This window comes from Propithecus coquereli, unplaced genomic scaffold (genome assembly GCF_000956105.1).
Source record: "Propithecus coquereli isolate 6110/MARCELLA unplaced genomic scaffold, Pcoq_1.0 Scaffold8, whole genome shotgun sequence".
Classification (NCBI taxonomy): Eukaryota; Metazoa; Chordata; class Mammalia; order Primates; family Indriidae; genus Propithecus; species Propithecus coquereli.
The window spans coordinates 15,595,109-15,608,541 of NW_012154173.1; the positions used below are offsets into that span (position 1 = coordinate 15,595,109).

Here is a 13,433-nt window from a genome sequence, read left to right on the forward strand (position 1 = left end):
GTCGTATTACTGTATCAAACATAAGGTACAAGGTTATTCATAGGAAGACTATATAGGAGCGGACCATTTTAAATTCCAAGTAACATAAATGTTATATTTATAATTATGGTAGACCCCATCCTATTCATGACTTTTTTAGCATAATCTCAGCACACAAGTCACTCATTACTAATTAAGGGGTCTTACAGTGTGCATTAGCTTGCTATTCAAATATACCATTAATGTTAGGTTTCTTTTGACTTGACATTTGCCATATACTCTAAGAAAGTTTATTTTAACATAAGTATATTTTAGTACAAAGAGAAACTGTTAAATGCTTCTTTCGTGAGAGATATAATTCAGAATGAGATATCAAGAGTTGTTTTTCCCCTTAGTTTTTTATAGTGCTTTTTTGAATAATGTTACAAGCATCATTTTCATGTAACAATAAACATAGCAAGCTGTTTTTTTGCACTTGATTCACTTTTATTTTAAAAGACATCTCTAGAGATAATGATACAAGGCCAAAGGTTATGTCTTAAAAAGAAATTGATGGTTGAACAAGTGACTAAAACAAGTTTTAAAATCAAACATTTATTGAATTCCTACTACGTTCAAAGCACTGTTTTAGGAGAGTGAATACAATTATGAGTAAGACTCAGTCCCTCTCCTAAATGAACATATTATAGAGATGAAAACAAAAGTACAAATAACAGTACTGTAAGGGAGAATGTTACATTTATCATAAAAGAACTATAATCATGTGTTTTGGAGGATCAGAGGGAAGAGATTTTATATACATAGTTGAAACTGCCTGTTAACACATTATTTTAAGATAATAGCAAAATATTTAAATGTTAAGCCTATCTTGGATTAATGCAAAACAAAGAAAAATATTCTCATTATTTGTACTTTGGGGGTAACTAAAGTCTTATTATAATAAAGGATTGTATCCCTTAGTAAAAGGTGTTCTGAAATGACTTTATTCTTCTGCCTTACAACATAGTGTTACTCTGATGATAGTCTTACTTTGATTATCAAAGATATTTTAACAATTAATTCAAAGCTCTGATTTTGAATCATCAGTCCTTATTATCAGTATTGTTACCACTGCTGAGGATTTACTTTAAGAGTATCTCAAATGAAACAGAAAGGTTTAAGAGACTGGGATCCTGGGGCATAGCCTAAGATAGCAGTTTTTATCCCTTTGGGGTACTGGCAATTTCAGTCAGCACCAGTCACCCTAAGGGCAATGAATCTCCAAGAGAACAGGAGCATATTTCAGATCTTTACATTGGCAGGAAAGCACATATGACTTTATTAATTGCCATACCCCTTAAGCGTCATTGTTTATAATATAGGTAAACAATAATTTAAAAAATAAACCCAAAGTTTTGTTATTTTGGGGTCATTTATTTAAACCAAGAGTGCATTTTTAAGGTCTTCAGTTTCAGGTTCAGCTCTGGTTAATGGTGAGTTTGCTAGATTTTTCTAAGCTCAGTGAAACTACAGTACATGGTTTTAAATATACCTTACTAGGGAAAGTAGAGCTAAGGTTTGTGCTAATCTACACAATGCTAAAACAAACCATTGAAAAGTGAAATGTGACTCAGTCAACTGGCTGACATGGTGACATGGAACCTAACCAATATTCTATTTTCATTTTAATTCCTGATTCTTAAAACTGTTTATGTGTCTACAATAAGTTGATTAAAATCATTACAAGCCTTTTGAAAATCAAGGACACAAAGTTCTTACAAAGGAAAGTTTTATTATTTTATAAAATCCATGAAAAATGAGGCAAAAATCCACATATACATTTTTAGGTTTGCTTCATTAATTATTTATATCCCAGCAAAGATGAAAGAAACAGATGCTTTCATTTGTCTCCACACTTGGTTGAATGATTCAGAGCAATTCTCAACACAGTGGGGCCTGGGTAGCACATATGAGAACCACCAGGCAAGCATTCCGTGGTATTTTGGCTTTATTTGATTTTAATTTTATAATTGTCACATAATTGTCGAATTATATTTGAGATTTGAGCATGAGATTTGTATGCTTATGAAAATGGGGCAGGAGTTTAAAAGGTCGAGAAGCACCAGTATATAATATTGCCAAAAATCCAGCGCTTGAAATTGATGATTTCTGCCACCATACCCTATTCACTACATGTTTTAGTCTGCCCTACACTCTTCACAATATGTATTAATCTGATATGACAATGTTAGGTCCTGACATTTTCTCACAGTCTGGAGGCTGGAAAGTCCAAGATCAAGGTGCCAGCAGGGTTCAGTTCCTGGCAAGGGTTCTCTTGCTGGCTTTAGATGGCCTTCGTCATGCTGTGTTCTCACATGGCCTCTCATCTCTGGTGCATGTACACCAGGGAGGAGGAGAGAGACAGTGAAAGAGAGAGAAAGAGATCTCTTCCTTTTCTTAAGAGGCCACTAGTCCCTCATGACCTAATCTAACCCTAATTACCTCCCAAAGGTCCCATTTCCAAATCCCATCACCTTGGAGGTTAGGGCTTCAACATATATATTTTGAAGGAGACACAAACAGTCCCTAACACTACAGCAGTAGGGTCTTTGGTATAATGCAGGACTTTAATCTGATATAACAATGCCAGGTGCTGACCTATCAGATGAACCTCAGGCTAGCTTCTAAACACCTCAGCTAAGCAGCCTTTGGAAGATCCCAAGGACAGAGCCAGTGACAGTGATACACCTAAAATGTACAAGAATACACGTGTTATTTAAAAAATTGAAATGGATTTGCAAAAAGTAGCATAGCATCAGTCGTATTACTGTATCAAACATAAGGTACAAGGTTATTCATAGGAAGACTATATAGGAGCGGACCATTTTAAATTCCAAGTAACATAAATGTTATCTTTTATCTATATTTAAAGTATAGATTACTGGCCAGAATAATCTGAATTTAGGGCTCTTAAATGATCTGAACTACATAGGTGCAAACTCACTTGTCACATCTGGAGACATAAAAAATAGAACTTCTGTTGGTCGTCACAGAATGGAAACTTTCCGGTTAATATCACATGCCCGCTTATTCTTTATGGCTGTGTTTTACCTTTGGAATCCCAGATTAGGTGAAAATAACTGTGCTCAGAATTACAATGAGAGCTTATATTCCAGCTGCACTCGGGGTGGGGAACCTGCGGCCTTGGGGCCACATGTGGCCTTCTGAATCCTTGCATGTGGCCTTTTGACTGACTCCGAATTTTACCTAACAAATCCTTTTAGTAAAAGGAATGTGGCAGAAAAGGATGTTTTTCTTGCCTCCTTTGGTGCTTAAAAAAGAACAGTCTTGAAATCAGAAGGCCACAGGTTCCCCACCCCTGCATGGGTGACTTTAATATGCAGCTTGGGTTGAGAACCCAGAGCATATTAATAATTGTACTTCTGTTTGATCACTGAGGATTATTTGCCAAGCATTTAAAAACATTTCATGGTGCTATGTAACCAGCAGCCTGCCCGTGCGTGTTCACTGATGAAGATAGGTGGCCTGACTGTGGCAGCATTTGCTCTCTGCAGAGTGTGGGACCACATTGCTGACCTGTTTGGGAGTTGTACCTTTTTTACTCTATCTTTGTATCAAAAAAGATGGTATTTCTCTGATTAGTATTCCAAGGACCTCAGAACTTAACTGATTATATGATTCCCTCCCCCTAAAAAGAGTTCCATTCTAAAAGTACTACTCTGTAGGCTAAAATTCTTCAGGAGAAAAGTAAAAAGGAAAAATAAAGAAAGAAAGAAATGTACTACTCATGTGTTTTTTCATCATTATGCCTGTCTGGCAATAAATTATATTGTTTGAGAGGGAGGTTTTCCATCACAAAGATGAATTCAGAAAAATCATGATCAGTAATTCAAACATGATTATTACCAAAAGGTTAGAGCTGTATTACACCAATACATCCAGACATTTAATCTGAACGTTCTATCTACATAACACCAAATATTCTAATATTTAGAACTTCCAGGTATTACTTCTAGCTAGAGAAAACATTTCAATGGTAGAATTAGTCACTTTTTATCATGGTTCTTCTTCTTCTTCTTTTTCTTTTTCTTTCTTTCTTTTTTTTTTTTTTAGAGACAGGGTTTTGTTCTGTCACCCAGGCTGGAGTACAGTAGCACCTTCGTAGCTCGCTCAACCTCCAACTCCTCAGCTCAACCGATCCTCCTGCCTCAGCCTCCAGAGTAGCTGAGAATACAGGCATGCGCCACCATACTCAGCTAATTTTTTAATTTTTTGTAGAGATGGGGTTGCTATGTTGCCCAGGCTGGTCTTAAACTCCTGGCCTCAAGTAATCCTCCTGCCTCAGCCTCCCAAGATGCTGGAATTACGTGCATGCACTACCGCACCCAGCCACTGTGGTTCTTTGACAAGTGTAGACACATAATACTTACCACGTGGAACTTTTAAAAATATCTTTAAAACCAGAGATCTAGTTTTAGGCTTAATTTTGTTTTAGGTTTAGTTTGAAATTAAAACGTTATGGGTAGATATATTTTTCTATACTTCAACTATATTCATTCTCCATGATTTCTTGCAATTCTTGTCTACATGCACACATATTTTTTCTATAGTTATAGTCAAAGTCTGGGAATACTTTTGCTTTTTACTGTTAACATTAATAAAACATTTTTCATGTTCCTTATACTTCATAATTATAATTGTTATTAGCTACGTAATATTGCATTTGCATGGGGCTATTTGGACTCTTTCACATTACAGACTATGCTATATATATCATAGTTACTAACCTTTGAATTCTTGTTTAAATATTTTTCACATTTTTCATTTATTTTTCTCATCAGCATTATAACAAAATAAATATTCTTTTTCAGAAATGGCCCATGCGATCAAGATTATACATCGGTGCTACTGGTCAGTTTCTGAAGCATTCTGTCTCCGGAGAAAAAGCAAATCATGACAACGGTCCAACAGATTCACAACCTTAGGCTCTCCCATAGTAGGAGCTGGTAACAGTGGGGGCTATTGTTTTGAATACTATGAAATAATTCCATATTTATTATATCAGACCTAACAAATATCATTTCTGAAAGTTTACATATGAATGCATAGTTGGATATTAGATTTGTCTGTCTAATATAAACATGGAATGAAATAATCGGTCTTAAACACACAGCTTATCTATTCAGTGTGAGAGAGTCACTACTATATAGTGCAAGAGAAACTATCAGAAAAAAGAAAAAGACATTTGAAAGCAAACAATCGTTTGTATATCCAAAGAATATACACATTTTCTGTAGTGTATCCATTAAAAACCAAAAAGGTGATATCTATTGGTATAATCTTCCTAGTTTAAAAAGATAAAATCTGTGTTTATAATACACCAGTATTCCATTTTTGTGAAAACCAGATTGTACTTATAGTTGGTCTAAGAAGTCATTTCAGTTGGAAGGTGCTAGATCATTTGTTCAGTTTAGTTGAATATGTGTGAAAAGACTGTTGTAGTAATATAAAGATGCAGTAACTACTATCACTAGTTATTCTTCCCTGTTAGAAAACTTAGAGTATTAGAAATGGTTTGCTCCATGAGACAGGACTTGGCCGCCTTCTCAGAGGGTTATTCAGTATCTTACTATGCAAATTATGGAAGGCACTGGGAATCCCTGCAGCCCATTGTGAACAGGAGACCAGGTGTCACTGGGCGGCAGCACTTTTCACCCTCCCTGGTCAGTCCATATCCCCCCACCCTCTTTCAGGTCCTGGGCTAGGTAAACAGGTTCAGCTGCAGCCACCGTGGAGAGAGTGGCATGTTCAGGCCTGGCAGGAGCCTCAAGTGAACCCATGACCCTCCTCACAGTCAATGCTATGATCAGGCTTCTCCCCCTGTCAGTTGCCATTCATACTCTCCCTGCCTCACACTGTGAAATGGGAGAAACCCAATCTGATTTAGGAGTTCTGCACCTTGAGAGAGGGTCTGAGGACACAGAGTGACCATCCTGAGATGAATTCAGGCTGGAGCAGACCCCTTGAAATCTGCCCTAATATGAACCTCCTCTGTGGCCTCCCCCATCACACCACGTGCTGACGAGTGCCCAGGGAGCAGCTGGTCTGACTGACTGCACCAGTGGTTTCAGTTTTCAGCAGGAGTCTGGGGGTCAGGGCCATGAAGTAGAGATGTTTGTCAGGGAACACACTGAACCCTAAAACAATGGGATTCAGTAGAGACATCTGAAAAAAATCAGCCTCAGTCACTCCCTTTTACCTACCTTTCTTGCTTTTCTCCTCAGTCTTTACTATTTCCCTTTCCTACTGTTTTGTGTTTTCACCTCAGTGTTCTAGCTTTTGGCAGTGAAGTAAAGTAAAAGATCATTTGGGCTGGTCTCAGTGGCTCATGCCTGTAATCCCAGCACTTTGGGAGGCCAAGGTGGGAGGATCATTGAGGCCAGGAGTTCAAGCCAAGCCTGGACCACATAGTGAGACCCCATTTCTACAAAAAATAAGAAAAATTAGCCAGGCATAGTGGCACATGCCTCTAGTCCCAGCTACTTGGGAGGCTGAGGCAGGAGGATCGCTTGAGCTCAGGAGTTTGAGGCTGCAGTCAGCCATGATCACACCACTGACTCCAGCCTGGGTGACAACAAGACCCCATCTTTTGGGGAAAAAAAAAAAAGATCAGCTGTTATTGAGTTGATTCAGGTGAACATGACCATGTTTTCACTCATATTTGATAGTTTATAAGTTTGATTATTTTAATGTGAATATATTCCTTATAATGTGACCAAAACATGTCTTTTTAAAAGACACATAATAAAAGCTTTCTCTGTATTAATATGCAGCAAAAATGTTTGCATATTTAAATATTTGTGAATGTATTTACTCATGTAATATTGAAAAATTAAAATGAGATTTGGATTCAGCCATTTACTATTATACGTTATTGACATAAGAAGTGCTAAAAATAATCTTTATCTTAAGAAATAAAATCAAAACTTCTTTAAAGTTACATCAAACTGAATTGCAAACACTAAATTTGATAGCAAGTATTCCAGAAAAATGATTTTCTTGCTAATAATGCTTATCTATTAGTTTGACTACAGTTTTTAAAACATTTAATTAGGAAAAAACTATGACTTTTGTTGAATTCTTAGACTTTTCTAAATCATCCTGCTAGTAGAGCTTTGCCTTTGATGGTTTTACTTTTTATTTTTTCTTGTCCAATTTCAAATGTTTTAATGCCAAAGAAATGTATTTCTGTCATAGATTTTCATAACATTTTATTAAATTGCTAAATATGATGACAGCTTTTGGTAGGTTGGAAAATCTCAGAGGAGAAATTGCGTATTTTCACCCAAAGGTTTAGAGGAGCATGCTGTTTTAATTAATAGTGTATAGTCAGGATAAGGGGTATTATAAAAATAAAATAAAGCACTAATTTGAAAATTAATTTAGTCTGTTAAGTGTACATCTGTCTGTCTTTTTGGATATTTAACAAACACTAAAGGTACATTTGAAAATCTTTTTAGAAGACAGATACCTACTTGGTGTTAGCTTGTTTACCATGCTGTCCTTAATAGAGAATATATTAGGACTGGGGAAGGGGGTATATTTGGATCACAGTAGTATCTCATAATCTTCAGGGGAATCCTCAGTTAAATTTCTTTCAGTTCACTCAGATCTCCTGGTGATAAGACACATTTAAAATTTTTTCTATGATGGTAATTTAGGGGGCTAGGGAAATGCCTTTTTAAAGGCGTAACCAGTTTTAACAGACTTACAGAATTTTTATTGTTTCTTTTTCTGATTATGAAAATATGTGTAGTGCAATTTAGTTTATACATCAATAAAGTTATATTAAAAAGTATATATACACTTCTTTTTAAAAATAAACTTAACAAAAGAATGAAATGGAACATAAAAGTCCTCTAGTAAAGGTGGGTATTTAGAATGGACTAAAGGTAGGGATATCTATTTCATACATTAATTGGTAATAAGATAAGTGGTTTTGCATTTTTATAATTTTTTTTTGACCAAACTACTCCAATCTGCAGAGTTACAGATAACCTAAACAGTGGCTTTCTTATATATTCATGGAGACTTTATTTAAATTTAGAAGAACCTAAGCAAAAAGAAAATAAATGCTGATTGACTTTACTGAAATTCACAGTAATTATTTTAGTTGAAATTGCTTCTTAGGTTAAATTATTCAGTAATTTCTCTTTCTCTCAAAGAGCCTCATTTTATATTCATGAAAGCAAGTGACCAGTTATCATCAATTAAAGAGAAAGTATTCAGGCTCTAGTGTAAGTTCTTTTTTTAGGTGATTAGGTGGGAGGAGATTCTATTATATATATATTTTTTTTCAGCACATAATCTTTTTACTTTAGGCCTCAGAATATCATCGTGTCATTCTGAGAAAATAATCCAATACAGATAAAACATCTCTGCAGTGGCCAACATGATTCACTTAGAAATCAACATACAAATTATATCTGGCATTGTGACATGATAAAACAAGTTGTTTGTTGTCTATATATACAGTTGTCTTGCTGCTGCTCTTAGCTGGCAGGGAGAAGAAATAACAAATCAAACAAAAGGCTCCTAATTCCAGTTTACATATTAGATATTTTGAGAGATGGCTTACTCTAAATGCTCTTTTCTTACTATATTTGGATTACAAATTATATCAATCATGTATTTTATTTAAAAAGCTGTGAACTTTGACTCTTCTAGCACTGGTAGGTTCTGTCTTAATTTGGTGACAAATTCATGTCTTTTTTTAATTATTGTTGGAGGATGTGATTGATATCTACAGTTGCCCAGATAATTTAAGATGTAGTATGCTATTGATATCTTTCTCCAGTGTACACACTTTTGATTTTTTATGATAGCTATTTTGTTTTTGTTATTGTATTAATAATTTTGAAAGTATCCAAAAACTAAGATTGCAAATTTTTGAAAGGGACACTAGGGAAATGTTGTAAAATTGTATATCTCAGAGACAATATGTACTTTTGTTATGTCATGTTAGCTGTTGGTCTTATATGTGACTGTTGTACTGAAAAATAAATATCCTTTAAATCCTGTAGATTGCTTCCTATAGACTATGAGCACTGCACAGATGGCACTGCAAAACAGTTGGGAATGAGGGACATTAAGTATTCTTGCCTAACTATATAAACCTGGGAAGGGTTTGCCTTCCTGTGTTTACACAAGTCTTAGTTTCAACTCATAAGAGAAACCAGCTCAGTGAAATATACCTCAATCACTCACACGCTTTCATTATAGATTATAACATAGCATTTAGCTGTCAGAAGCTTTTAAATTATAAACTGCAGAATAATCTTAACTATTAGACTTAAAGATTATGTCAGTAGTCGTTTCCTGTGCACATGAATGTTACTAAAGAGACGCATACGTTCCTGCCCTCTCAGGACAAAGACGTATGTCCTGGGGATGAACCTTAATCACTCATCTCCATTTTTTGGCTGTTGGAAACTGGAGGCCGTTTCAAACAATGTGATGTCTAAATAAAAATTAATTTTAACCATTTTTATCTTCAAATTCTAAAATCACTCAATTTAAAATTTTAAATGTGTGCTATTATAAGGCATCTTAACTGTGTAGATGGGTATGTCAGGTGGAACAAAATTTATTTGTATTAAGTTCTTTATTAAAAAGTAGACCCATGCAAGATTGTTTCTACTCTGTATACAGCACATCTGCACCCCTGGCTACTGTAAGTCCCTGTACCAGAGTCACCTTGAAACATGGACTACAATCAAGTAGAAAAGGTGGTATGCAACGGTGGAGGCAGGAGACTCAAGAGAAAAAGGCAGCAAGTGGGAAGCTCATTTCAAGATCCTCCTCTCAGCAAGAGGAGGCCAATTCTACCAGTGTCCAGTGAGACCATCGGCGTGATTGTATTATAGGGACGCACAGGAGAGACTGCTTGAAGAGGAGACCTGACTTCAGGACCAGACCACAACAACAGGAACAAAAGCTGCTAATGCTGGGCCGCACTTGGCCTGAGAGGTCCAGAGAGCAGCCACACCTGGTGTCATGAAGACTACTAGGCCCAGGTGGTCCTTTTTCCTTCCAGCCAATCAATGCCAGAGAGTGGACAATGTCTGGGGTGGTGGTGGTGATGGAAATGGCTTAACCCAAAACACAAGTTCTTGTTGCCTTAAGCATTGACTGCTGGTCTCTCCCCTTATCCCACCCTGTGCATGCCCCACCCAGACTTGGGGCCACTTAAGGGCGACATGCTTTGCCAGCATGAGTGCACTCCCTTCCCTTGTTGAAAGGAAGCAGAGCTTCCTGCAGGAATGGACAGTACCCTTCCAGGTGGGAGGTGAGAGCTTGTTACTCAAGATGTAGGTTTAGTCAAACTTACGGAAGGGGAAAAGGAGAGGCAAGAAGGCATGGAAGAAGAAATAGATTCTAGAAAAAGACTTAGAATCGTACTGCCTTTTTGTTTTAGTTTGTTTTTGTTTTTTGAGATAAAGCCTTGCTCTGTTTCCTGGGGTGGAGCAGTGGCACCTCGAACCCTTGGACTCAAGTGATCCTCCCACCTCGGCATCATGAGTAGCTGAGACTACAGGTGCACCACCTTGCCCAGCTAATTCTTCTAGTAGAGACGGGGTCTCACTGTGTTGGCCAGGCTGGTCTTGAACTCCTGGCCCCAAGCAATCCTCCTGCCTCAGCCTCCCAAAGTGCTGGGATTATAGGTGTGAGCCACCATGCATGGCAGGATATATGTTTTGAAGGACATATGTGTCATAGGATTGTGTTTTCAAACACAAGATACTAAAGAATAAGGACACCAGGCTGATCCTTAAAAGGGGATGAGTTGGAGAACACCTATGCAAGTAAATATCCTCAGAGCATGCCACAGTTTAGAGGAAGGAGAGGATTATGTCTTTTTAATTACTAAATGGATTTGGTGGCCCTCAGCCTCTCTTATTCATTGAATTAAGGGCGGCTGGTTTAGGGCAGATTCCTTTAGAATGAAGTCATTGTACACTTTTGAAAACAAAACTGACTGTCAATCTCTAGCAAGATAATAAGACTTAAGTTTCAGACTTTATTAAGAAGGAAATGGAATTCTAAATTCCAGAAGCTGCCTTGTGTGTATAAGAGCCAAGATTGGAGGTTTATAAATGGAGTTTTACTAAAAGTGGTACAGAGGGGAGGGTCCAGCCGAGGCTCTGAGAAGGAGGAAGTCACCAGTGGGGACACCGGTCTCTGCTGGCATCCACCTTGGGGAGAGTATGGAAGCATGGCACAGTGAGGAGTTGGAGACAAGGGATGACCTCGCCACACTTCTCTGGGCAAGGCCCCCGGAAGACCCTGGATTCAACCCAAAGCCACACACCTGGTGGAGAAGCAGAGGCTGAGGGAGGAGCCCGAGGGCAGCTGCACGTTGCGGGCCACCCCAGCCAGGATGCCAGGGCACGGAGGTGGCAGGGTATGGGGTTCTCAAAAGAGGAGGTTGTAAGCAGAAGACAGGGCCTCAGCAGTGGATGCCAGCACAAGTGCCAGGGACCAGACACCTTATGTCGGAGTCTAGTCTAACCCAGAGGACAGCTCGGAAGCCTGCGGTCCCTTCCTCCACCTCCTCTGGATATACGGTTTCTCCCCAGCTCTCCAGGGATGGAAGGGGAAGGGCAGGCGGGAAGCCCACTGAGAGGGGAAAACAGTGCTGATAAAGCTTCAACTTTTATTTGACTGAATATTTAAGGAACGGGGACTAACATCAGAAGGGATCTGTTTGGGCAGGTGGTTTTCCTCTTCAGAAGTGGGATTCCAGAGCAAAATGAAGTCAGGTACAGGACATAAAGCTACATTATTTTCCTCACGTTTGAGTCCTGGTTTAGACATTTTAACCCAACTATACAGTAGAGATGGACTATCTGCATTGACAATTTACCAATGAATTGCTCAGTATTCCATTTTATTCGACCTTATAGTTTAGCACACATCAGAATTATTGATTGTGATGATACTGAGGACCTTCGTGGACACTTGCAAATGGATTAGGAAGACTCAGAGGGTCTAAGAAACCTGACCAGGGCTGCCCAGCTAGTCAGTGGCAGAGCCCGGATTCCACTTTGGCAGTCTGGCTCTGAGAGTCTGGTTCCTGCCCTAGGCTGCCTGTCCTGGTAGCTGCCTGGGTGCTTCAGGCACTAGACTCTGTACCCCAAGTTCGGTTGGAAAACGCCATCCTTTGCTGCAGATCTCCCACTGTGGGAGGCACTTGGCCTAGGGTTTGTTCTCAATAACTTTGCCTTGCCTTTTGCCTTCTTCCCCTCGCTCACAATGCTGACATGAAATAATAGCGGAGCAAGTACAAGCAGGCAGCCCAGTGCCCAGCAGGTGTGTCTTCTCTGGCTGGTTAGCTCTAGTAGATGAAGAGTAAAAGGTGGCAAGATGAAGTGTGACACAAAAACCACAAGATCCCATAAAGGAAAAGATGGGTAATTTAGACTACATAAAAAATAAGTTCACAAAACAAAAGAAAAAACCATAAACAAGGTCAAAAGACCAAAACCCAGGGGGAAAAGTGATAACACGTATAATTGGAGTAGTAATTCCCTTTATATAAAATCAGGTCTCAGAATTTAAAAAGAAGAAAAAGACCAGCAACTCAGTAAAAATTCCACAAAAGGTATGAAGAAGCAGTTCATAGAAATCAAACAACCAATATCATTATGAAAAGATATGCAAACTCACTTATAATTAAGAAATATAAATTTAAAAAGCAATGAAATAACATATTTCAGCTATTAGAATGATACTAACAAAAAAATACCCATTATTGGTGAGGATCGGGCAATGAGGACTTTTGTATTGCTGGAGTGTAAGTTCTTTTTTTTTTTTTTGAGACAGAGTCTCACTCTGTTGCCTGGGCTACAGTGCTGTGGCGTCAGCCTAGCTCACAGCAACCTCAAACTCCTGGGCTCAAGCAATCCTTCTGCCTCAGCCTCCCGAGTAGCTGGGACTACAGGCATGCGCCACCATGCCCAGCTAATTTTTTCTATATAGTTTTTTAGTTGTCCAAATAATTTCTTTCTATTTTTAGTAGAGACGGGGTCTCGCTCTTGCTCAGTCTCGAACTCCTGAGCTCAAAGGATCCTCCTGCCTCGGCCTCCCAGAGTGCTAGGATTACAGGCCTGAGCCACCGTGCCCAGCCTGTAAGTTCTTTTAAATACCATTTGGCAAAGTCTCTCGTTATTTTAAATGTACGTACTCTGACTTAACAATTCCATGGTAAAGAATTTGCCTACATATGTACTTACATTCACAAATGTATGTGAGAATAGTTCTCACAGGTATTCATCATCTTTCACCTTATAATTTGTAGCCTTAACAGTTTTCCTAGCCTTCAGTATTGGCTGCACCCAAGTAACCTATCACAAATGCAAACCCAAAGATGTACCATGCTTGCTCAGACCTCT

The 13,433-nt window shown here is 38.4% G+C and overlaps 1 protein-coding gene across 1 annotated transcript in view; it reads left to right on the top strand.

Moving 5' to 3' along the window:
• Positions 1–5,179, top strand: part of TCF24 (transcription factor 24) — an 8,659-nt gene extending 3,480 nt beyond the window's left edge. Inside the window, exon 2 of the mRNA XM_012663153.1 lies at positions 4,851–5,179. Within this exon, the coding sequence (XP_012518607.1) occupies positions 4,851–4,964 (114 nt within the window). The 3' untranslated portion in view covers positions 4,965–5,179. The remainder of the gene's footprint in view (positions 1–4,850) is intronic.
• The last annotated feature ends 8,254 nt before the right edge of the window (positions 5,180–13,433 follow it).